Genomic DNA, 23,830 nt, shown 5'->3' on the forward strand with positions numbered 1-23,830 from the left:
CCCGGGGTGGGCCTCGCTCCCCGGTACCACGACACGGAAGCCTGCACCGGGCCCGCTGGGGCGGGTTTATTGATAACGGTGTCACAGAGTATCGCGTAACGCAGGCAAACGACAAACACGCCGGCGACGGCACCCTCCCAGTCCCCTCGCTGGGTGCGAGGAGGTGGGAGCACCGTCCTTCAGGCTGTCGGGCTTTCCGCCGCAACCGGGGTCTTGGAATCCGTGCGAGGAGCCCGGGGAGGGGGGGAGGAAGGTGTACCCTAAGGGAATACATCGCACCGTGCGTAGAGGGCTGAGGTGTCTGCACCGCGTGCGGTACAGCAGGGAACGCGCTACGGGCATCTACGTCCCAAACCAGGCCGCCTGGGACCAGGTGGCTGTCCATGCGAACAGGCAGCCAGGTTAGCTTTCCTCTTTGTTGGCCTCCTCCTCCTCGTCGTCTTTCTCCCCCTTGAGTTTCTGGCGAGCGAATTCCTCGATGACGATGTCCTCCTCGCTGGAAGGGAGAGCAAAGCGTGGTGAGCCGGGGAAAGGCAGCCACGGAGAGCCCATGGTCCGGCTGCCCAGGATGCACCGCAGCGAAAAGGGCGAAATCCCTGCTGAACCCCCAAACTAGGGGACAGCGCGCAAATCCTGCTGGTGCTGGCCCCAGCCCCATCACCCCCCACACTGCAGGGAGCAGTCAGGTAGCGTGGGGTCACTGCGAGCCACAGCCTGAGCCAAGCACACAAATCCAGGACAGATCGCTGGCTCGGCTGCGAGCGTGCGTGACCGGAGGAGCTGGGCGAGAGCAACTGCAACTTTCGGCATTTTTTTTTAAAGACGCTGTTTTGCATTGTCAAGGGAAAAAAGGGAAGGAAAAGAAATTAAAGTGGAGACAAAGAGATTAGTTACCTTCTTGCGAAAGGCAAGCGGCAGATGACATCAAGGGAGAGCCACAAAATGAAAAGTGGGGGAAGAAAGTGGAAAAAAAAGAGTCAGCAAAACCAATTCCAAAAGCTTGCGAATGTGAAAAGACTTGGCAAAACCTACAGGGAGCGATGGTGGGGACAGGCCAAGAGATTTCCTCCTCTGGAAGTTTAAATATCCTCGCTGGGCTGGGAAACTGATAGGCTTTGGTGTGAAAGCCTTGCAGTTGCAGCCCGAGTTTCCAGGCTCCAAATCCCAGCGCTCACATCCCGTGGCAGGGTGTAACCAGACACAAAAACAGCCTTTTGGGGCTTTGCAAGCCAGGGCCGGCTGTGGGGCTGGTTGGCGGCCGTGGCTGCCAGGCACGGCTGCCAGGAATGGGTTTGGCACGCTGCAGCTTCCCAGAGAGAAGCAACCCCAGCTGTGGCTTCAGCTTGGAATAAGCTCATGTGGTGGGAGGAGAAGAGGGCTCTGGCAACGGGGAGCGTGCAGGGGCACAGGGCTGTGACCAGCGCTGCTTCCAGCAGCCAAGGGGCCGCAGCATGGGGCAGATGGGGACCAAGGCCATAGGGGACATTATGTGCAGCGGTGGCACTTGCGACTGGGAGACAGAGCGCTGCTGGCTGCTTCCGAGGGACAAGGCGAGGTCTGGGCTTGCAGCAGGAGAGGCTGCTGTGTTTGCAGCAAGCGGAGTTGTAAAATAAGCCCTGGAAATCAGCAGAACGTGTGCTGAGCCCAGCATTTGAATCCTCCCAGCCTGTGACAATGCTCCTGCTGCCTGTGCCACCATGGAGGGTGTCATGCTGTCTGCTGTGACGCAGGGGCTCAGGACTTCGAGGCCTGGATGATTTAATCCAAGGATGTAATCTCAAGCTGGAATGGGGCATCACATCCATCTGTGATGGATCTGTATGGTTTATGTGTTAGAGGAAATACTGGCTTGAGGTATAAGGAAACATCTCTTTACCTTGGCTTATCTGTAGTCCATTGATAAGCAAAGCACAGGGAGGCAAGGATTGAGAGAGACACACATGCAGGTTAATAGAGAAAGGGCGTTTCAACTAACTTAATGCTCAAGTGTTTTTCTGGAAAGAGAGACATTGGGATGGGTGGCCCCCAAGGTGCCACAGGGAGAAGAGCTGCTCCCACACTGGTCCCGGAGAGAGGGTGGCTGCCATGCAGCCAGAGCAGCTCTGCCCATCCCACAGCCAGGGATGCTGGGGCAGAGCAGGGCCCTTTGCACGGGGGCAGCTGCATCAGCGGTGCTTTTACAAGTTCCCCTCTGAACAGGGACTGCCTCTTCCTCCCAGGTCTTCTGGCAGCATCCCAGGCGCTACTTACCGTCCGCAGGCTTCGGGTGCATCAGGATGACAGGCAGCTCGACTCCAACATCACTGGAAGGAAAACCACTTCTTTCAATAAACCTGCCCAGTGCCGCACTGGGCGGGCACTGGGCACTATGCTGCACTGGGTCCTGCAGGCAGCTCCTCCCTTACCTGGCAGTGAGATCCCCCAGGATGCTGCAGCAGTGGGAGAGAAGGAACAGAAATCAGCCAATGCAGAGGAGGGGAGGTGTTAGACTTTGCTTTATAATAAGGTAGAAAATTATTTATAATAGGGTTGAAGGGCAGTGGCGATGGGGATGGGGGGGGAGTCAGGGAGCACGGATCCATGGCAGGAGCCCAGTATCTGGCTGCCCCGTGCCCTGGGGGAGCAGGGCAGGGACAAGGGGATCCATGGCATGAGTCCCTTCATCATCTGCCCGGTGGTACAAGATCCCACAGCACGGCCCAAGGGGGTGGTCCCGACCCCCCCGCGGCCACAGAGCCTCACCCTCCTCGGGACACCACCAGGTTGACCTTCACTTTGTAGGACACCAGGATGCCCAGCACCTCCTTGTCCATGCCGGGTCTCAGGCTAGGAGAAAGGAAGAGTGGAGTGGTGAGGTGGGCACTGCTGCTCTCAGACCCCATCCGCTTCCCCCACAGCAGCTCCAAGGGCTGTCTCCATGCCCCATTTTGTGTGGGGTACCCTGGGTTTTAGCAAGAAAGGACAACACAACGTGGCAGTAAAAAGAGAGGGGAGGGCAGGTCATTTGGCTGAAGCCACAGAGCAGTTTCTGGAGGCCACTTGAGCTGTCTGAGCTGGGATTTACTCACGAGATGAGACCCAATGCAGTTCTGCAGAGGGATACAGGGGCTTTGGAGTGGGACTGGGAGGCTACGGCTCTCTTACGGGGTGGAGAGGTGGATCTGTGGCCATGTCACAAAATCCCCACATTTTCCAGCTGGACAGGGTGGGCTCAGGCACAGGAGGTGGGGGGGAACCTTGATGGGAGCCCAGAGCATCCTGAGTATTGGGAAGCGGCCGGAGAGGAGGGAAGGCATAGGTCCTGCCGTGGCGGGGAGTGGGGGAGCCCGCCTGGCTCTTACATGGTGGTGGAAGCCAGGTTGGTGTCCTCGTGCTTGAGCTTGCCATCGAGAGCAAGGCCTCGCTTCTCACGGTTGGCCGAGAGCGTGGGGGTGATGGAGTACGTTTTGGAGAAGGTGGAGTTGGCTGCCACGTTCTCGCTGGAAGGGGTGGGAGAGGAGAGCTCAGAGCCAACACCAGCCTGGTGGGTGCTCATCACCCGCTGGGGATGCTCAGCATCGCACCAGGCACGTAGGCAGAGCCAGACCCCCCCTACCCTGCCCTCCCCACGCAGCTGCCTGGGTCTGTTTCCTCCTTTCGTTCCTTTATACAACCACTTCTTTTTCCTACACCTCGCCTCTGCTGCAGCCTGCCTGGTTCTCAGGGGCACAAAGGCTGCAGCTGGCCTCAGAGATGCAAAGTAAGGAGACGAAGCAGCCGGGGGGGCAGCTGCGCACGTTCCCCCAGGGACCTCCCCAGCCAACACCAGCTTGTGCTGGGGGGGCACAGTGTCCACAGCCTTCCCTCTCCTCTGCTTCCTCTGCACCTGCTCTTCTAACACTGATATTTTTGCTGCCTGGTGTAAAACTGTCTTCCGTCTCCCCATCACTCTCCCCCCCCTCCTCCTTTCTCTTCCTCCTTCTGGCCGCGATGCCATGCCACCCCCAGTCCCTTTTTACTTACTTTATCTCCTCGGTGCACACAGTCTTCGTGTATTTATCCAGCGAATAGAGGACCACATCTGTGATCTGATCAACTGAGAAGAGACAAGAGAGAGCAGCGTTGGTGACATGGCAGAGGCACGGGCGCACAATCCCCATCTCCAACCCGGAGGCTGGGACGTGGCGGGTGCCGGGACATGCCCCTGCTGCCTCCTCTCACCTGAGAGCTTAATTTTTTTCACAATCTTGTTGGTGGTGTTGTTGATGTTGACGGTCACATTGATGGGGTCTCCATGGTAGTAGATCTGCAGTGGGAAGATGCTCGGTTACACGACTGGGCATCCTGGTCCCCGTCTCTGGGGACACAGGTGGTGGCACAAGCCAGGCGATGGCTCCTGTACTGACCTCCTTATCCAGGGAGGCTTCAAGGTGCAGGGGCTTGTCGGACATCATGAACTGCCGGGTGGTCTCCGACTTTGGGGCTGGCCCCGTCACCAGGGGTGCAAACTGGATCTTGCGGATGATGAGGCGCACCGAGTTCCTGCGGGGCAACAAGCGGTCACCCCCAGTAGGGACGTGTCAACACAGCCTTCGAGGGGGACACGTCGGCTGTCTTCGGGGACATCACAAGGTCTCTAGCCAAAGGATGCAAGCTGCAGCCTGCTCTTAGGACATGGTGGGCTCTGACACGGGGACCACTGCCCCTCCTTCAGGCAAAGTACCCGATCCAAGTGTGGCACAGGCTGACAGCAGGTCCTCAGCCCGACCCCTGAGCTGGCCATGGGGAAGGAAAGGGATCCCCTTCAAATACCTCTTGTGAATTTTCTCCTCCAGATTTTCAGCACAAAATCCTTTGACCTCGAAGTCCACGCCACAGGCCTGGGAGGAGATGTACGGTCACTAAGCAGGAGGGGCTCAGAGCTGCCTGAGGTTTAGATTCATTCCTCTCCTTCCTCCACCACATCCCCGGAGATCCTGGTCCCGACTCCAGCCATCCTTCCTCCCCAACCCTCACCCCATGGGCCACATCCCCATGAAAGAGAAGCAGCTCTCATTTTTGGCACCCCACAACTTAACCCCCTGCCAGGAGGGAATGGGTCTGGGGGACACAGCTCGGGGACAGCAGCTCACCTTTCCCACATCATCTGGTCCTGGCTGGAGGGTGACTGAACAGGGCAGGTTGGTGGCAATCTGGGCAGAACAGGGAAAGAGAGAAAAAAGTAAATTAAGAGCATGCCCAGAGATGAGTCCTGGTGTACACCACAGAGATGTGTGGTCAGAAAGGGCTGAGCAGCCCTTACCTCGAAGGTGAAAGGGTAGGCATTCTCCCCAAGCTTCTTCATCAGCTTCTCCTGCAAAGGAGTGAGGGTTTTGGGTGTCTGGTCCGGCACCGGTGGGAAGATCTGGGTGGTCAGGACATAGAGGTCCTTCCTGAAGGTCAACCCGATAACGTCGAGGTCATCTCGGCCATAGCGAAATGCGCAAGTCAGCGTCACGTACACTGAAGCCGGATGGAAATGGAGAGGAGCAGGGTTAGGGGAAAGGTGAGGTAAAGGGAGGGCATGGGGTGGGGAAAAGGGGTTGAATAAAGAGGAAAGAAAGAAAAACTACTGTAATAACTCTTCAGCAGAAATACGACTCTGTTATCAGGACCTGGACCTCAAACACTAAATATAAAGTGAACAAGATTCATCACATCTTTCTGCAAGGCCCGGGTAGCTTCAGAGCTGGTGCCCCAGGCAGAATAGATGAGAAGAAAGAGGCAGCCTTCTCCTCCAGGTCAGCTGCTGTGGCCCTGACATACAACAAGCTGTAGATGACCCATTGCAGCTTTAACCTGACTACAGTCCCAGGTTTCTGGTGAGCTTTGCACTGGTTTCCATCCCTTCCTCTTATAACGTGGGATTTTCTGTATTAATACCTTTTCTGTCCTTTAGGTACTCTGGGTCAATCAGGCAGATGCCATCTGCAAATAAACAAAGAAGAAGGGAGGGTGAGTTCAGCTGCCCAGGAAGATCCTTGCAAAAACACAGCGCTTTTTAAATTCAAATAATCTGCTCATCAGCTGGGAAGGTGACTGAGGGAAGCTGCCAGTCGGGGGGATGGCGGTGCCTCCTCCAGCATCTCCACCAGCAGCTTGGCCAAGTTGTTTTGCAAAGGGACTTTGTCCCTTTCCTCACCATTTTTCTGTAAGGGTATTTGCAGGAAAAACGGGATGTTTGCTCCTCCGGAGCTGCCCTTGCTCCTCCTGCTCCGGAGGGAAGCAGAGATGAGCAGCCACCAGCATAGGGACTGGTCTCTCTGGCCGCTCACTCCCCATGCCTCCCCCTCCATCACGGGCATGGCCCCACTCACCTACGGAGTCCACTGACTCCACATGATCCACAAAGTCTCTCTTCCCCAAGTAGATGGATAGCTGGAGGCAGCACACAGTGAAAGGAAAGAAGGAAACAAGTTAGTGTTTGCCGTTAAATTGGCCAAAATTTTCAAGCCCCGAGTTGTGTCGTGGGGCTCATTAACCCTGTTAGCCTGTTGGACCAGACATTGCATTTAAGGGTTCGTATAGTTTTGTTTTTTTAATTTCTACTTTGAAAAGCAAGCCTTGCGGTGGCATCGTGGCAGGTATAGCAGGAATCAACCAGATCTCAAAAGGAAGGGCCAGCCTGTGTCCCGTCCCATGGGCAGAGACACCCCAGAGGAGCCCCAGCACAGCCTGCATGTGGGCACACAGTCCCGTCTCTGCGTGCGTGGACTCACCTTGCTGTTGGGGCTGGTCTTCTTGAACACCCTGTGAAGGAAACACAGGCAGACGTGTTGGGAATGCCCTGGACCAGGCTGGATGCGGCACAGCCCGCTCCCAGGGTGGGGAGGGAGAGGGCGGCTGTTCATCTTCGTGGGGCAAGGAGGTGACGGCTTCCCTGAAAGCATGCTGCATCTCCAAGAGCTACGCCAGAGCGTGCACAGGATGGCCTGGCCTTGGGGAATTCAGTGTCCTGCAAATTTGGAGCCCAAACCCCCCTGCCCAGTCTCACTGCCCCAGGGGATGTCATGCTCCTGAGCTCAGCGTGCGACCATCAAGGAGGGGTGCATTAGCCAGCTGTGTCTTAAGGGCAAGTGAGAAAGCACCAACAAGCAGAAGAAAAGAGAAGGCCCTTCAATGACCCCATGACAGCTCGGTCCATCTTGCTACAGTGAGCTCACATACCTGCACGCAGGGGCAGTGGGTGGGGGGAGCTGGGGGGGGGCTCACTTTCTCGCCCCATCCAGGGTCAGGGCACTGGGTCTCCCCCACTCCTACCCTGCAGCATCCTGCTCCATCCCAATTTAAAAAAAATAAAATAGAGGCACTTACTTTGCTCCTTCTGCCATTTTAAGTCAGCGGCTGCGCAGGCAGGGATCTGCGGGGAGAGATGGAGGGGGCACGCTGGGCGAGGCAGCGGGGAAGGGGCAGCCGCCGGCCACTGCCAGCCAGCGGGACAAAATCGTTCATGTCCCAACGAACTGCAGAGCTGCAGCACTGCTGGGCATTTCGCCTTCACAGAGCTCGGACGCTCAGGATTCAGCTGGGGCTGCCCAGCTTCAGGGCGGCACACAAGGCACGTGGTAGCATCTGGAGACCTGCTGGGGCAGGTGAGCCATGCAAGCCCCTTGCCCCCAGCCAAAAAGGTGGTCAAGAGGAGGTGGAAGAGAAAAAGGGAGAGCGATGCCCCAGGCAGGCACGCTTCAGAAAATAGGAAGCACAAGGGTGACTCCCAAGGGAACAAGTTCAAGGCTGGGAAAGGCAAGAAAATGAAGACAAGGGCTTACGGAGTTTCAATTTTATGAATTTTTCTTGCCTGTGTGAAATTGGCTGTCATGACTTAATGGCAGGAATGGGACTCATTTTGTTCTGTCACTCACGGGAGAGCGAGGAAACCACAGGCAGAAAGGTCGAGGGCAGCTTAACCGCCCCGTGGGTAGGGGGGTCTTGGGTTGCACGGCCCCGACCCACAGCCCCTCTGTCCCCGTCCCTGAGCTGGCTCTGGGAGGGCAGCGCTGGCAGCTCTGTCTTCACACCGGGAGCCTGTCCAGGGCTGCCCAGCCCTGCCCGTCTGCGCTGCCTGTGTTTTGCTTGCTCAAGCCTGGCATCCAGAATTAAACCGTAAATATTGCACTGATCACCAGCTGATTTCACCAGGAGATTAGATGGGATGAGCTCAGCTTCTTAAAGTTAGGCAGCTCTGACATTAGCAGAGCTTAAGGCCAGGTAGGATTTTAAGCCCCAGGGGCATGTGGGCAGAGTTGCCTCTTTATGCAACCGCAGGGATGCTGGGGAGAAGGAAGAAATTGATATGGGGGGGAGGAGATGATCCTCCTCCCCATGGGAAAACAAGGGATTAGCCCCAAACACAGGATCTTTGCTTCCCTCAGGTGCCACGGGATGTGAAGCTTGAGCATCCTTGCCCACAGGGTTTCTTGGGCAGCAGCAAGAGAAGGTGCAAAGGGAGTGGGAGCAGAGCGGTGCTGCAGACTCGGCCCTCTCCAGAGCCCAGGAGTTGGGGACGAGGCGATGAAAGGTGGAGGAGAGAAGAGCTGAACTCCTCCTCTGCATCTCCCAAGCCCCAGAGAAGGGACTTGGACCCCTCCTGGCTTGGCTAAGCTCTCCCATGCTGCTACCTGACCCCTCCACCCATGCCCACTGACTCGGCCACACAGAAACCCTTTTGGCCACATTTTTCCCCTTTCAGCCCCAAACCACCCTCCTTCCAGCCACAGTCCAGCGCCAACGTCCCTGCCCCAAAGTGTTTTACAAACCAGCAGAATCCGTGCCCCAAAGCACTGGCAGGGCCCAGGCAGCAGAGCAGACAGCACTCACCTGGCGGGTGGATGGACAGACGGATGCTCTCCTCTTCCCCTCCCAGCACGTCCCACTGCCACCCAGTCACTACGGGCTGCTCCCAGTCTTGCAGCCTCTTATACCCCCTGGCGGTCCCTCCCCTGGCATCTGATCTCCACGGGGCAGGGGGGGTGCATGTGTGTGTGTGTGCACCATGAAAGAGGTACTTTTGGGAAGAATCCTATTAGTTTATTAATTGGGGAAGACGCTTCATGAGTAAGAGTGGGCTATAAATACGGCTGCTGCCAGAGCCCTGAGAAAGCAGCTTACGGAGATTGGCAAAGCGGGCTTAGGAGTAAAGTGATGGTAATTGAGGTGGAAGCTCTGCTCCCGGTGGGCAGGGGTGCAGGCAGGGACGCAAACTCCCAGTGATGCTCTCTACAACTGCTCCCATGGCAAGTGGAGCTGGGCCAGCCCTGGGCACGAGGGTGGATGGAGATGGCAGACGGGCAGGAGGGACCTGCCGGGTTTTATCCCTCCCTTACGCACTTTGCTGGATGGCTAACAGATGGACAGGAGGTGCAGGCATCTTCCTGCATGGCCAACATGCCCATGTGGCCGGTCACCTAGAGGTGACCCGCTGTGGTCCGGGGCACACAGGACACCCTTGCCACGGGGCCCGCTGATGTACAAGGTGATGGGGTGAAGGCAGATGCGAGGTCCGGGGCTGCAGCAGCAGCTCCCACGCTGGGCTTCGCTGCCCCCGAAGCAGCAGGGGAGGGCCAGCCACCCCTTGGTGGTGGGACATGGACATGCCACTGTCCCCCAGCACCGCCGGGCAATCTGCTCAGCCCCACGACATTTCATAACACCGCAGGCTGGCCTCACCTGACCTGATTAGCACATCATTAATTCACAGTTTGCTGCTGTATATAGAAAACTGTTGAAAGCGCAGAGTGGATTTGCCTTACGGCTGGCCAGGAAAGAAGCGCTTCCTCGGTCGCAGCCGGCACACAGGATCCCTCTCCCACAGGGATGGCTGTGGGATGCTCGCAGGATGCTGCCCCTGGGTTGGCCCTAGAGACAGGGCACAGACCCCAGGAACAGCCCAGGACAGCCTGCAAACTGCTCCAGCATGGCCCCACTCATCTTCCTCACCTCCAGAATCCATCAAGCCCTTGCTTGCTTGGCCAGACCCTTTGCTTTGAGCACGCACTTGGTCAGGATGTCCCTGCTCTCTGCTGTGCCTTCACCTCAGAGCTGCCAGCAACCTCATCCCACCACCTTGGATCAGCTCGACCTTTCTCACCTGGGTACCAACTCCTCCCAAACACAGCCCACATGTGCCCCTGGCCCCGTGGGACACCAGGAGCCACTGGGAGCCATCATGAGCCACTGGGAACCATCATGAGCCACTGGGAGCCACCACAGCACGCCAGCCCCACCAGCCTGGGGCTTTAGCTGTCAGCACACGTTGCCCGGGGCCAGGACTTGTGATCTCTTTAATTGCACACAAGAGAGCTGCTTAGTTTGCAGATTAGCGGGTGCTATTTCTGCCAAGGTCAGGGGGACACGTGAACTGTGACCTTCCCGCTGGTGGGTGGAAGAAGAGGAGGAGGAGGCAGCTCCACCTGGATGCCCGCTGCCTGGCTGGGGGGGACGGCGGAGCGGCCACCCCCAATGCCATGCCCGAGGCACCTAATCCTGAGCTCTCTGTTTGTGGCTCTTCATTAGGCTCTTAATAAGGCTCCTGAGACTGGTGCCATTCACAAGAGCTGTTGTGGCTGTAGGCTCTGCGGAGCGTGGCGAGGATGGAGAGCAGATTTCAATACGGGTGGCTTTAGCTTGGTTTAATCCTGACTGGGGTGGACTCAGCCACGGAGACCTTCCCCAGGTGGGGGGGGGGGCAGACATTTCCCCTCCCCAAAACAGCGGTGAGACGGACAGACCACATCCTTTCCTGCGCTTACACTATGCTCTGAACCTAGCACCGGGGAAGGAAGCTGGGGGATGCAGTGCCGTGTTAAAAATAATAGGGAAATGAGAGAGGGCTTCTTCCTTTTTCCTGTTTAATAAATGGTCAAAGGCTCCTCTCATCCGCCTCATCCCACCCGTCCGTCCAGGTCCCCATGCTGCGTGAAGCACAGCTCAAACGGCCACTTCCAGTGGGGCAGGACACTGGCGGAGCACGTGGAGGTCCAGCTTCATCCCTGGTCCCCAATGGACAGTGCCCTGCGGTGTCCCACCTCGCCGGGGAACGGCCACAGGGCTTCCCACGTCCTCCCGCTTCAGTGCCCTCACCCGCAGGGTCTGTCCTCCAAAGGGAGCCTGGGTGGAGCTGGAGCTACCCAGCAAGCTGGCACCAGTGAACCCACATTGCCTTCCAAAATTGAACCATCCCCAGGTGCTGGCAGAGCTCCCTGGGTGCTGGTGCATCTGGCAACGTCCCAGCTCAGCCTCCGGCACCGTGCACCACAGCCACCTTACATAAATGCCCGCAGCCGGCGCCGCTGATTTCTCAAAGCCCCTCAGAGCTCCAGGGCTTCCTCCTCTGATCCGGATTAAGTGGCGCGGACGGCATTAATCTGAAGCCAGGCGCCTCCATGGCTGCGGGGAATTATTGCCGCGCTGTTAAGTAACGGGAGGGAGCAGCACCGGTGGGAGCGGGTCTCTGGCAGGACAGGGATCTCCAGCAGGATGGGGGTCCCCGGCTGCCATCCCTGCACAGACCCACCATCGCTGTGTGTCTGCATGGTGGGCGCTGGTGAGAGATGCAACCGGTGCCCTGTGGCCCGGAGCCGCCAGCCCAAAATCAAGCGGGCTGCCCGACTTCTTGGCAACCCTGGCCACAGGTTCCTCTCGAGATCGGGAGCCCAGAAGGAAGCTTCGGCAGGGGCTTTTGGCACGTCTGCGCCGGTGGGATTCCGCAGACAGTGGTGGGGGACGGTCCCTTTGCGCTGAGCTCATGGCTGCAGGGGTCAGCTCATGATGCCAAGGGCAGCAGAGAGCTGGAAGCATGGCTTGGCATGGCACTCCATTCTCGTCCTCATCATCATCCTCATCCTCATCCTCCTTCTCTGGCAGGAACCCGCTATCCTGTCTTTCCCCGGAGCAGCCCTGGTGCTCCCGGGCACCCTGGCAGCAGACGGTGGCTGCTGCTCATCTGTAATTAATTGGTGCTAATCACCCTACCGCAGCTCGAGCCAGCTGCACACGCACGGCCCACTCACTCCTTGCCACGGGGAGCAAGACCTCGAGGTCTGCACCCAGGAGCTGGGGAGCTATTTGCAGCCCCATCCTGCCGGGAAAAGCCTCCCTCCTTCCCGACCCCTTCCCAGGAGCCTCCGAACCCCGCTTCCCTTCTGCCTGTGGGCAAAGCACGCACAGACAGGGTGACATGAATGCCATCGTGGGCTCCTGGCTCGCTCGGCCGCCTGATGCCCGCCAGCATCTCCGTCTGCGTGCAGCCGGCAGCAAACAGCAGAGCTCAGCCCCAACGCGGGCGGCAAGGTCCCCGGGAGCGGGCAACTCGGTCGCTGCCCTCGGGCTGCCTGCCTGCCCGCTGCCCCAAACACATTTCAGGGGCTTGCGGCTGTCCCACGCCACTGGCGGTCCCTTCTCCCAGCATCCCGCCCGAGGGATGGGGCTCTCCCCGCTCCATCGCCCCTGGGGAAGATGAGCAAGGGAGAGCGGGATGGAGGCAGAGCCCTTGCTCCAGGACTGCTGCTGCCTGCACCCTGCCACGCTCAGCCCCGCGTGGCTGCAGGCTTCCCCCCATCGCGGGGCTGGAGCTGGAGGAGGAGCGAGGAGGCTGGTCCCGGCAGCGGGGAGAGCAGAGCACAGAGAAGGAGGAAGAGCGCGGCGGCCGCAGCGGCGGTGTCAAGCGAGCGGCACGGGACGCTGAGCTGGTAGGCCTGGCCGGTGGGACCGGAAAGCCGGGGGGGGCATTGGCGTGGGTGCTGCCTGACCCCCCCGCCGCTGCAGCCACCCCAACGGGCAGGGCTGCCGGCGTGCCCCCCGGGAGAAAGCCCAAGAGCGGCCAGTGTAGCATCGCGGCTTCGCTCCTGCTTGGCTGCACCTCGAAAGCTTGGCTCGCTGCCCCCAGCACCCCACAGGAGCCCTGCGCTGCATCTGCGAGGGACGGTGAGTGTGGGGGTGAGGTCTGGGCCCCCCCTGTCCCGCCTGCTGCTGGGATGCCAGCATGGCCTGTATTTGCCATGCACCAGGGCAGGATGGTGCCCCCCCCCGGGGGGGCTGGGGCAGCAGCGCGGGGTAATTCCCCCTGGGGGAAAGGTCCGTTCACTGATCTGCTCCTCTCTGTCCCCCGTGCATCCCACAGGCTGGAGACCCCCGCGATGAGGAGCGTCCGGACCCCCAGCCTCTCCCAGCTGCTCCCCGGGTCCTGCTCCTGCCACGCTGCCTGGCCACAAGGCACCCCATCCCCATGAGCATCACCTCGGTGGCAGCACACCACCCACTGGGACCTCCAGCCAGCAACTCACTCGGGTACTGGGGGGCTGGTCCCCCCACGCCACCCCCACTTTTACCTTCGCCAACCAACCCCGTGGGCCAGCCAATGGCCAGCGGCTGCCACTGAGCCCTGATGCGGGGCTGGGACGGGTACACGGCACAGCCGGTGTCTCGCTGCTTCGGAGGATGGCGGCGGCAAGCTGGTACCACCGGGACATCAGCCGGGTGGTGGCAGAGGAGCTGCTGGCCAAGGCCGGGCGGGATGGCTGCTTCCTCGTGCGGGACAGCGAGTCGGTCTCAGGGGCATATGCCCTCTGCCTCCTGTGAGTCACCTGCCTGGCTTCTGCTCGCGGCTTCTCTTTCTTGTCCCTTGCCGAGGTCCCTCTGTCCCTCTCCCTGCTCCGGGCTCCAGGAACAACAATCCTGGCACTTCCCCTTGGGCTGGCGCTGCCAAAACCTTGTGGAAAAACTTTCTGCAGGGATGCCGGCGGGGTGTGCAGGGTGCCAGCTCTCTGGTATGGGGGTTTTCGGGTGATCCTGAAGTCGGACCAGGGCAAAACTCCACGTCCTTGGGAGCAGGAAGAAGCCTGGGCCAGCAGCCCTGCCCAGCACTGGGGTTGCTGAAGGGAGAACCCGAAATCCAGCCAAGCCCTTTCGGGCTGCCCGCCATCCCGGCCCCGTGCGTGGAAGCGGGAGAGGCTGACTCGCGTCACCCTCCCTCTGCAAAAAACCAAACATCCCGTCTCCCTCCAACCCCCAACGTGGCCGTGTCCGGACTGCGACACCCGCCGTTAACATCTCGGATGCCGGGATTTCAGGGCTGCATCCCCTACCACCCTTGCCATCCCCACGCCTTGAACCAGGCTTACAGCCCCTGAGAACGAGTGCTTCTGGGGCTGCCTGCACCCTTTCCTTGCTGCCTGCACCCTTTCCTTGCTGCCTGTACCCCTTCCTGCTGCCTGCACCCCTTCCTGCAGCCGAGCGACACGTCCGCAAGCGGGGAGGTGCCTCGGCGGGTTTGGCAGGATGCCACCCCCTTTCCTACGCCTGGCCTGGCCCGGTAGATGGGACAAATTGCAAACACGTGGTGCCGAGGGGCGCGGGGGGGTGTGTGCGGGGTACTTTGGGGGTTCGGCCGGTTAGCTGCCCCAGCACCGAGTCGGAGATCAGGCTGATGTCAGACGGGACGGTGGCACGGGCAGGGATGCGCGGTGGCCTCGGAGTGAGTACAACCGACCGTGCCGTCGCAGCCACGGGGAGCACAGTGCCGGGCTAGGTGCCCCAAGCGAATGCTGGCGGAGATTTGGCTGAGCCCCCGGCGTGCCGTGGCCGTGCCTGCTGCAGGCAGGGTGCTGTTTGGAGGCAGGGGGGGACGCTGTGCATCACCCCCTGCAAACCGGTACAGACCCAGAGCTGAGGGTGATGGTTTTATTTCCAGAAATGAGAGCTCAGTTCCTCTCTCTGCAGAGGGTGTTTGCATCAGGGCTGGGTGCCTGGCACCCCCCCCAACGTTGCCACACGCCCACGGTCTGCTCTCCCCCAGGTTCCAGCGGCACGTCCACACCTACCGCATCCTTCCCGATGACGAGGGGTTGCTCTCTGTCCAGGTGGGTGCAGCGATGGGTGCCCTCCCTGCCCTGGCTAATGCCACTGGGCGCCGTGCTGGTGTGGGGGGGGGCCATCGGCTGCAAGCTGGGGCGCGGGCAGGATGCAGGTGCAGAAGGACCGGGGTGCTCGCTCCCCCCGGGCAACAGCCGGAGACGTGGCGTCTGCTTGCCCTCCCCGGCACGCCAGCGCTGCGAGCGAGCGGTGCGGTTTGCTCTTTTTGCATAAGCTGCCTGCAACGCTTGGCGCTGCAGGATGCAGGTGCTTCGCAGCCACCTCTGCAGCACCGGGCTGCCCAGGAAGGCTGCTTTCCCCGACAGCCCCATGGCTGTCACCAGCGCGCCCTGGGTGGCACAGAAAAACACTTGTCCCATTCCTGCCGCTGTCCCCTGCCCCAGCCTGGCCACGCAGGCCCGATCCTCGCGATGTCTGTCCCTGTGATGTCTGTCCTGGCTGCTGGCTTGGCCTCGCTTTCCCTCTTTGGCGTCACTTCACGGTTTCTCCCGGTACCCAGCTCTCTGCAGCCGCCCTTTCTCGCCCTCTGAAAAGAGCATCTCTAGGGAGCATCCCTGGCAGACGTCTGCATGCTCCTCCTCTTGCTCTGCTGCCTTGCCAGGGACACTGGGGTGAGCTCCCCATGGGGTGAGCACTTCCAGTTCGCCATGGGCACATTTTTGGGGAACAGACCCCACTCGACACAGCAGGCTGGTCCGCAACCCACTGGGAGCTGCTGCCCCAGCACACGGAGCCGGTGGAGCGGGGGGGATGACGTGATGGTGCTTCCCCTTCTCTGCCTCCCCAGACCATTCAGGGCATCCAGGCCAAGTGTTTCCGAACCCTCCCCGACCTGATCGGCGCCTACCAGCAGCCCAACAACGGGCTGGTGACACCCCTGCTCTACCCCGTGCACCGGGCAAGGCAGGCGGCCGACGAGGATTCGGGTGAGCCGGGGAGGGGGTGGCGGGGGCTGTGCCGGGCTGTGAGCTGGGGAGGGGGTCCTGCTGAGCCGGCTGTCCTCTGCCTGCAGACGGGGAGGATGGCCGAAACGGCGGGCACACGGCGAGCGCGGTTCTGGCCGGTGGAACCGTGGCGGGCACGTGGGTCAGCGCTCCCATCGCCGGCCGGACCCACATCTCACAGCAACTGCACCAGAGGCTGCAGGAGCAGGTCCACAGCAGGTAATGCACCCCCCCTGCCCACTCCGGGGCTGATGGAGGCGACGGGGTGGGCACGGCCACCCCTCCCTCGCGATGGTGGTGGTGGTGGGGGTGGATTTTTCCAAAGATGCCCACCCTACCTTGCAGCCCGGCCAGCGACTTCATGGGTTTCATGGCCGAGTACCTGAACCACCACCTGCAGCTGGACCTGGAGGCACTGCGCCACGGGCACCCGCAGCTGCGTCACCTCAGCACCGCGCTCGTCACTGCCTGCCGGGCGCTGCACAGGCGAGTGGCCTGGGAGCGGCAGCGATGGAAGTGGGGGGGACACCCCCCCACCTTCTCCCCATCCCTTTCACGGTGGCCGAGCATCGCCATCGAGGCTCGGGAGATGCCGGTGCCAGCTCTCACCCGCTCGTCTCCTCCGCAGTGAGATCGACTTCACGCTGGCGGGTCTGGAGACGCTGGCCAGGGTGTTCGACTCCCCCGCCTCCCCTCGCAGCCCGGCCAGGGAGCAGGTGAGCCCCCTCCCCAGCGCCGTCGCAGACCGCAGCCACCTGCAGGTGCTTTGTCATGCGTGGGTGGGTGCAGCTGGTCTGCAGGGGAGGTGGGGGGGCGGTTTCGGTGCCTGTCGGCACCCAAAGGTGGGAGAGGAAGCTGCTTCTCCTGCCAGACCCCAGGGACCCCCATCACTTGGGGTGCAGCCTGGACCCACAGGGAGGAATTCACCGGTCCGGTGCCACCTGCGCTGCTCCAAAAATGTCCTTCCTTCCCCTCAGGGTCTCCTGACCAGCGATCCAGACCTTGAGCTGCTCCTCAACAAGATATCTACCGTCAACCATCTCCTCTCTTCGCTGGAAAAGAAGGTGCCTGCCCCCCCCCACACTGGGAAGCCCAGCTGGGTGCAGGGAGAGGCATGACCGCTGTTAATGGCACCCACTGCCCAGCTCTGCCAGTGTCCTGAGCTGGGGAACCTCACTCTGCTCCAGCAAACCCCTCACCTAAATTAAACCCTCCAGCAAAGCAAGCTGCCGGCGGTGGCACAGCCCCAGGGTGCCCCATGGGGCAGGACGGGCTGGCGCAGGGTGTCTGGGGCTCCCAGTTAGCCCAGTGCCCCCAGACCGGTGCCCGTCTCTCCTGCAGGTGCTGAAGTCGCTGCAGGAGACAGTGTCGAGGCACAACCTGGCGCTGCCCAGCGTGGCTGCAGCCCCCCCGCCAGCCGCCAAGCCCCTCGCCGTGCAGAGCTTCGAGGTGAGGGCAGGGGGCACGGTGGGGGGCCCCAGCGTCGCTGCTCGGGCAGGGCAGGCGTGAGCTGACCTGGGAACCGCGTCCCCGTCTGCAGGTAAAAGTGGGCAAGTCGCAGCGGGCAGCCCTGACGGTGGACGTGGAGTCGGGCACGGTGGCCATCACCAAAAGGGGCAGCGGGTCCCCGGAGGAGACCATCCCTCACGACAAAAGTAAGGGGCTGCTGACTCCCCCACCGGCCGTTGATGGGGTGCCGCAGGGCTCTGGGATTCCCTGGCACAGGCCTGATGCCAGGGTGATGGGCTGCAGACCCCCGGTCGCAGCCCGAGCGCCCATCCCGTGCTACCTGCTGCCCCCATGGTGGGAGGTGGGGAGCCACCGTTGCCCCCCTCATGCCCGGCGTTCAGTCCTGCAGCTGATCAAATACCAGAGCGTGCAGAGCAAGGTGAGGCTGGTGTATGACCGGGAGCCGCAGAGGAGCCTGAGCAGAGATTTTGTCTTCCCCAGCGCGCGGGTAAGCGGCTCCTGCTGCGCTCACTGAGCATCCTGGGGGAATACAGAGCCGTTTTGTAGTGATGCAGCAAATGAGCGATCTCAGGGTTGAGACCACCGCTGCAAGCCTTCTCCTACGCCTGGGGGTGATGTCCCCCTGATCCCACCACCGGCATCTTCGGGGGTGCTGGAACCCCTGGCTCCCCTTTGGGACCCTAAGACACCCGTATCATCCCGCAGAAGCGAGAGGCCTTTTGCCAGCTGCTGCAGCTGATGAAGATCCAGCACTCCAACCTGGATGAGCCTGACCTCATCTCGGTGTACGTCGGGACATGGAACATGGGTAAGGTCGCGGTGTCCTGGGAGGCTGTCCTGGCTCCTCATGAGCCTGGGTGGGTTTTGGGGGGTGAGGGCTGCAGGGAGCTGCCCCAGGAAACGTGAGGTCTGAGCTGGTCCTTGGTGGGAGGAGGAGGCTGGAGAAGACTCCTACCTGGCCGCTTTCAGGTTTGTCTGTCCTGTTGTGATCCACTTGCCCGGTGTCTGTCAGGGAAACGAAGGAGCTGGGGTACTGGGAGGGTTTCGGCTAGTACCAGTAAATCCCAGCATCAGTCTGGGATGTGCATGGGTGAACCATGGGGCTGGCATGAGGATTCCCATCCCCGGCAGCTCCTGGAGATGCATAAACTCTGGGGTTAGAGAGGAGCTTGAGGAGCCTGGCATGCTGTCGTATCCCCCCCCAGTGACCCCCTGTCCCCTGCCCGCAGGCAGCACGCCGCCGCCCCGCTCCCTCGCCTCCTGGCTGACCTCGAGGGGCTTGGGGCGCACGCAGGACGAGACCACTGCCTGCATCCCCCACGACATCTACGTTATCGGCACCCAGGAGAACTCCCTGGGTGACCGCGAGTGGGTCGAGTTCCTCCGCGCATCTCTGAAGACCCTGATGGCCATCGACTACCGAGTGGTAACGGCAGGGCGCAGCCTGGACCCCTCCGGCCGTGCCTGGGGAGGGACCCGGTGCTGAGCAGGCTGAAGACATTCCCTGGCAGTTCAGGGAGCTGGTGACCAGCAGCCATCGCCCCAGGGCTCTTACCCCCAAACCCAGGGTCTTCTCCCACCCCAAATGCAGCCCAGGGAACCTCCTATGCCCCATGGACTCCCTGCAGGGAGTGCCCTCCCCAGGAGCCACCGTTCAGGGATGGGTTGGCTGACCTTGCTGCTTCTCGATCCCCACCGTGCTTGGCCATGGGGGGAGCAGGCAGACTCACACCCCCTCCACCCCCCCCCCGCAGGTCGCCCTGCAATGCCTCTGGAGCATCAAGATCGTGGTGCTGGTGAAGCCCGAGCACGAACGGCGCATCAGCCACGTCCACACCTCCAGCGTGAAAACTGGGATCGCCAACACACTGGGTAGGGATGGGGATGGGGTAGGGGGGGATGCCCCAGTGTGAGGGGACAGCCTGGGGGCCATCCCAGCACCTCCGGGCCCCCCCCCCCAGAGCTCAGTGCCTGGCACATCCCTGCAGGTAACAAGGGAGCTGTGGGTGTCTCCTTCCTCTTCAACGGGACCTCCTTCGGCTTTGTCAACTGCCACCTGGCCTCTGGCAGTGAGAAGACCCACAGGTGATGGAGAGGCTCGGTGGGGGGGGGGACATGGGGCTGCCCCAGGCAGGCGGGTGTCACCGGGGGCTGGAGGAGCCCTTGGGGGCTGTGGGGCTGTCCCTGTCCCCCTCCTGTCCCCACCTGGCAGGGGCAGGATGAGGATGAGGAGTCCCCGGGATGGCTCACACAGTGCTGCCGTGTGTCCCCCCCGCCCCACCGCAGGCGTAACCAGAACTACAGTGACATCCTGCGTTCCCTGGTCCTGGGCGACAAGCGGCTCGGGGCATTCGACCTCACCCTGCGCTTCACCCACCTCTTCTGGTTCGGGGACCTCAACTACCGCCTGGATATGGACGTGCAGGTGGGATTCTGCAGGGACCACGGCACGCTGGCAGCAGCACCGGTGCAGCCGCAGCGGTGAGAGAAGCCGGGACTCACTGCGATTTCCTCCCCCGGCGCAGGATATCCTTGCCCATATAACCAAGAAGGAGTTTGAAGCCCTCCTGGCTGTCGACCAGCTCAACCTGGAGCGAGAGAAGAACAAGGTGTTCCTGCGATTCAGTGAGTGCGGGGGCAAAAGAGCCGCTCCCCCCACCAAGACAGCAGCACCCAGGGTTCCTGCAGACCTCCCCCTGTGCCATCTCCGGCACACGGTCGTGCCCTGTCCCGGCACAGTCCTGCGCGAGGTGCCAAAATCCCTGGGGGACCTTGATGTGCACCACGCAAGCCCCCCTGGGGCAGGTCCCTGGGCTCTGCATCCCAAAAGCATGGAAGCAGGGGGACAGTCAGAGGTGGCCAGGGGTGCCAGCCATCCGTGTGAGCCCTGGATGGGGACCGTGACACCCCGTGGGGCCTCTCCCCAGCCGGTTGCAGCTGTGGGGACAGGCAGGGATGCTGGTCCCTATGCCACCTCCGTTTCTCGGTTCCCAGGTGAGGGTGACATCTCATTCCCACCCACGTACCGGTACGAGCGGGGCTCCCGGGACAGCTACATGTGGCAGAAGTTCAAGCCCACGGGGGTGAGTTCCTGGAGCCTCCAGCTGAGCTGCAGGACATCGCCGGGGGACGGGGACGGCAGGCTCGGATGGTGCCAGGGGAGGGCTGCGTCGTGATGCTTCACCAGCCTGTTCCCTCCCCAAAGGGGGTCTGGGAGGGAGGGAGCTCACTTTTTGGGGTGCTGGGTTGCTTTTCTGGGCTGGGGAGTTGAGCCAGACCCGATGGGGCACTGAAGCCAGCTGCTTTCCCCATTTTTAGGTGAGGATCAATGTCCCCTCGTGGTGCGACCGCATCCTGTGGAAGTCACACCCAGAGACCTACGTGGTCTGTAACTCCTATGGTGAGTGAGACCCCAGGGCTGGGGGGGGAGCCCAGGGTGGCCAGCGCTGTCTGTGACCCTGGGGCTCGGGGACCATCACCCAGCTGCCCCCTCCCACCATCCAGGTTGCACCGACGACATCGTGACCAGCGACCACTCGCCCGTCTTCGCCACCTTCGAGGTGGGAGTGACATCGCAGTTTGTGCCCAAGAAGGGTAAGGGGTTGGGGTCTGCCACCCCCCCCCCCGTGCCAGGTTTGGGGTGAGCCCTGGCTGCGGGTGCTCAGCCGGCACACGCCAACCCGCCGGTACTTGCCTGCAGCTCCCGGATCCGGCCCCGAGCCCCTGGCCTGCATCGAGTGGGAGAGCATCGAGGTGATCGTGAAAACCGCCAGCCGCAGCAAGTGCTACATCGAGTTTCACTCCCACTGCCTGGAAGGTGAGGTGGCCCCGGCGTGCCGGGGGTGCACCGCGGGGGCTTAGCCAGCCCCAGCTGGAGCTGTGACCCCCGCTGTCCCCCCGGCAGAGACGCAGCGGAGCGGGGAGAACACTTCCCAGAGCTGCGATATCCCCGGCTTCCTCAAGTTGGGCTGGTCCGCAAAGCATCTGCCCGTGGTACGCACCGGGGAGGGGGAGAAGATGCTGGCCCCCCCCCATGCCCTGAGCATCCTCCTCCCTCCTCTTCCCCATCCCTCCCGCTGGCTCCGTACCCTGAGCCCCCAGGGGTGCCGGGGGCTGTCATCGTCCCCTCCAGGACAGAGCCGCCCCTGTCCCACCCTACCCCGTGGCAGTCCCCCCAAGCACACCTCTCTCTGCGTGCAGCTGAACCCAATCCTGCCGGACCTGGAGTACCTGGGGGACCAGCACCTTCTCCTCAGCATCAAGGGCGTGGAGAGCTGCGAGTCCTACGGTGCGTGTGGGATGGTGGCGTGGGGGCCACCGTGGTGGCATGTGGGGTGCCAAGCATAGCCCCCACAGGGCTCAGGTACATACAGCCTGATGGATGTAAGGTTTTGCAGCTGGAGCTTGGCAGAAGGGACCCTGGCACCCACCCCACTCTGGGGTGCTGCTGAATACGGGGGGCTCACCTGCTCCCCCCCGAGCTGTCCAGGGTGGGGGGGGGCTAACACCAACGTGCACCGTGCCTGCAGGCGAGTGCTGCATCGCCATGAGGTCGATGATCGGCAGCATGGCCCAGCAGTTCGAGACCTTTCTTTTCCACCGTGGCGAGGAGACGGGCTCCATGCGCGGCTGGATGAAGGTCCGGGTCCCCAAGGAGAGGCGCAGCACCCGCGAGAGGCTCTACGGTAAAGCAGCCGCACACCAGCCCCCTCCCATCACCCTGGTCAAGGGGGGCTCAGGGTGATGCTCGGGCACGGCACGGCCGAGAGCTGCCCATGCCTGCGCTGCCCTCCTGGACCCTGGCTGTGGGCAGGGGCCGTGCGGTGCCCGGTGGGGAGAGGCCAGACTTCGATGCCTTTGCAGAGTGGATCAGCTTCGAGGAGGAGGATGCCGAGCCGGCAGCAGACACCCCGACGTGCCCCAAGCCACCTCTGCAGCGCCTCAGGTACCCCAGCCAGGTTCAGCCCCCGCCACGAGCCCCGGCCGTGGGGTGATGCTGAGCCCTCTCCCGCTGCGCTTTGCAGGAGCCGGCCCCGCAGCCTCCCAGAGTCAGCTGCCGGCTACACCAACCCGGCATACTTCATCTTCGAGGGGGTCCCCAATACGTGGGTGCCGGCCCCCGGTGCCGGCGAAGCCCACGACAAGCAGGCGGAGAGCCCAGCCGGGGGCCAGCGGCACCGCAGTCCCCTCGGGGCGCGGGTCCCTTCGCCCTCCGAGGAAGAGCGATGGGGCAGCCGGCCCCGCTGCGTGCCAGGGGGCCCATACCGTGGGCGCCCGCTCAGCCCCCCCGGCGTGGGCCGGCAGAAAAGACCCAAATCGGCCGTTTTGGCGAGGGACACGCCAGGACCGGGGGACTGCTCGTTGACGGCGCTGCACATGGCCACCTGCCTGAGCCAGCTGGACCGGGCATCCCCCGAGCACAGAGGGGACAGCCAGAATACCCTCCTGCGCCAGACCCACAGCGTCCTGGAGCCCCCCCCGCGGCCCTGCCGGGAGATGCCGAGATGCACGCAGGATGCTCGCCAGCACAGCCGCCCTGGAGAGGTACCGCTGTGGTCCCCGTGGGGCTCTGGAGCTCAGCCGAGGGGCTTGGGGAGCTCAGCCGAGGGGCTTGGGGAGCTCAGGGAGGGGAGAGGACCTGCTTTTGGCCATAGAGCCACCAGCAGACGTGAGGTCCCATCCCCGTGGCAGTGCTCTGCCTGATGGAGCCACCACGGTGCAGGCAGGGATAAGGTAGAGGGTGGAGGAGCAGCAATGTGCCCCATTCATGCGGGTTGAGGACGTGAAGCGGGGGGACTTTGTGGTCCTGGTGTGATGCTTTTGGCCCATGTCCTTGTTCTTCTTTCCCCAGTGGCCCTGCGACAGGGGCGAGGGGTCCCGCAGCGTCGGAAGGTGCCTGAGTCACCTCGGCTTGCAACAGGACAAGGAAGGGCTGCAGGAGCGTGGCTGGGACCACCTGGAGATCTTCAGGGACCCCCAGGCCCCAGAGCTCAGAAAGGGGGGCACTGTGCGGGCCAGCTCCTGTGGCCCCGGGGTCCCTGGCAGAGCCCCACGCTCCGGTGGGGACGAGAGGTGAGCCTCGGGGTGGGGATGCAGCAGGGCAGGGGCAGGAGGATATCAAGTCCCCACATCTCCTTGGATGCCCCAGGGCCGTGCAGGATCCCGGCTCCCTCTCAGCGGCCGGGGTGCTCAGCCCGAACCATCCCCGGCTCATCTCTGGCAAGTTTGGCGAGGGCAATACGGTGAGCCTGCCACAGAGACCCGACCTCGGACCCAGCGCCTAGAGCACCTATCCCTGCCCCAGCACCCATGCGTGCTCTCCTCCATGGAGCTCCCGGGGCAGACAGAGAGCTGCCGAGGAGGACTGGGCAGGCAGGCACCCAGGGTTGGACCTATTTGCCACGCTCCCAACTTGCCTGGCCTCACCAGCAAACAACTCAGTTGGAAAGTCTCAGGAAGCTCCCATGGCCGTCGGGACGGACGCTTTCCAGGTCTCGCTGCCTGTTTCTGTCCTCCCTCCCCAAAGCGAT

General features: G+C 62.1%; 2 protein-coding genes across 3 annotated transcripts; one reads left to right on the forward strand and one right to left on the reverse strand.

Moving 5' to 3' along the window:
* Nucleotides 1-40: 40 nt before the first annotated feature.
* On the reverse strand, nucleotides 41-8,923 carry ARR3 (arrestin 3). The gene is made up of 18 exons (XM_069811613.1): nucleotides 8,836-8,923; nucleotides 7,333-7,378; nucleotides 6,738-6,768; nucleotides 6,336-6,396; nucleotides 5,902-5,946; nucleotides 5,282-5,481; nucleotides 5,112-5,171; nucleotides 4,792-4,859; nucleotides 4,386-4,521; nucleotides 4,201-4,285; nucleotides 4,003-4,075; nucleotides 3,342-3,479; nucleotides 2,743-2,826; nucleotides 2,406-2,429; nucleotides 2,251-2,303; nucleotides 1,877-1,886; nucleotides 895-897; nucleotides 41-496 (listed from the first exon to the last, which is right to left on the reverse strand). Exons 2-18 carry the CDS (start codon nucleotides 7,347-7,349, stop codon nucleotides 403-405), a joined length of 1,182 nt encoding a protein of 393 aa, XP_069667714.1. The 5' UTR covers nucleotides 7,350-7,378; nucleotides 8,836-8,923; the 3' UTR covers nucleotides 41-402.
* A 3,588-nt stretch (nucleotides 8,924-12,511) lies between these two features.
* Nucleotides 12,512-23,813, forward strand: LOC138690766 (phosphatidylinositol 3,4,5-trisphosphate 5-phosphatase 2-like). 2 transcript variants are annotated; one of them, XM_069811600.1, is made up of 28 exons: nucleotides 12,512-12,704; nucleotides 13,136-13,589; nucleotides 14,810-14,873; nucleotides 15,674-15,812; nucleotides 15,899-16,049; nucleotides 16,176-16,316; nucleotides 16,459-16,546; nucleotides 16,808-16,894; nucleotides 17,172-17,279; nucleotides 17,371-17,485; nucleotides 17,681-17,787; nucleotides 18,006-18,108; nucleotides 18,530-18,726; nucleotides 19,055-19,172; nucleotides 19,289-19,385; nucleotides 19,587-19,725; nucleotides 19,826-19,925; nucleotides 20,295-20,383; nucleotides 20,619-20,700; nucleotides 20,805-20,894; nucleotides 21,001-21,117; nucleotides 21,205-21,293; nucleotides 21,501-21,588; nucleotides 21,830-21,985; nucleotides 22,164-22,245; nucleotides 22,325-22,844; nucleotides 23,152-23,372; nucleotides 23,449-23,813. In XM_069811600.1, exons 2-28 carry the CDS (start codon nucleotides 13,453-13,455, stop codon nucleotides 23,582-23,584), a joined length of 3,561 nt encoding a protein of 1,186 aa, XP_069667701.1. In that variant the 5' UTR covers nucleotides 12,512-12,704; nucleotides 13,136-13,452; the 3' UTR covers nucleotides 23,585-23,813. The 2 variants fall into 2 exon arrangements, with proteins under 2 accessions (XP_069667701.1, XP_069667702.1); XM_069811601.1 differs by lacking the exon at nucleotides 12,512-12,704 and adding an exon at nucleotides 12,742-12,939.
* The last annotated feature ends 17 nt before the right edge of the window (nucleotides 23,814-23,830 follow it).

The sequence above is a fragment of the Haliaeetus albicilla genome, chromosome 23 (genome assembly GCF_947461875.1).
Source record: "Haliaeetus albicilla chromosome 23, bHalAlb1.1, whole genome shotgun sequence".
In the NCBI taxonomy this organism is placed as follows: domain Eukaryota; kingdom Metazoa; phylum Chordata; class Aves; order Accipitriformes; family Accipitridae; genus Haliaeetus; species Haliaeetus albicilla.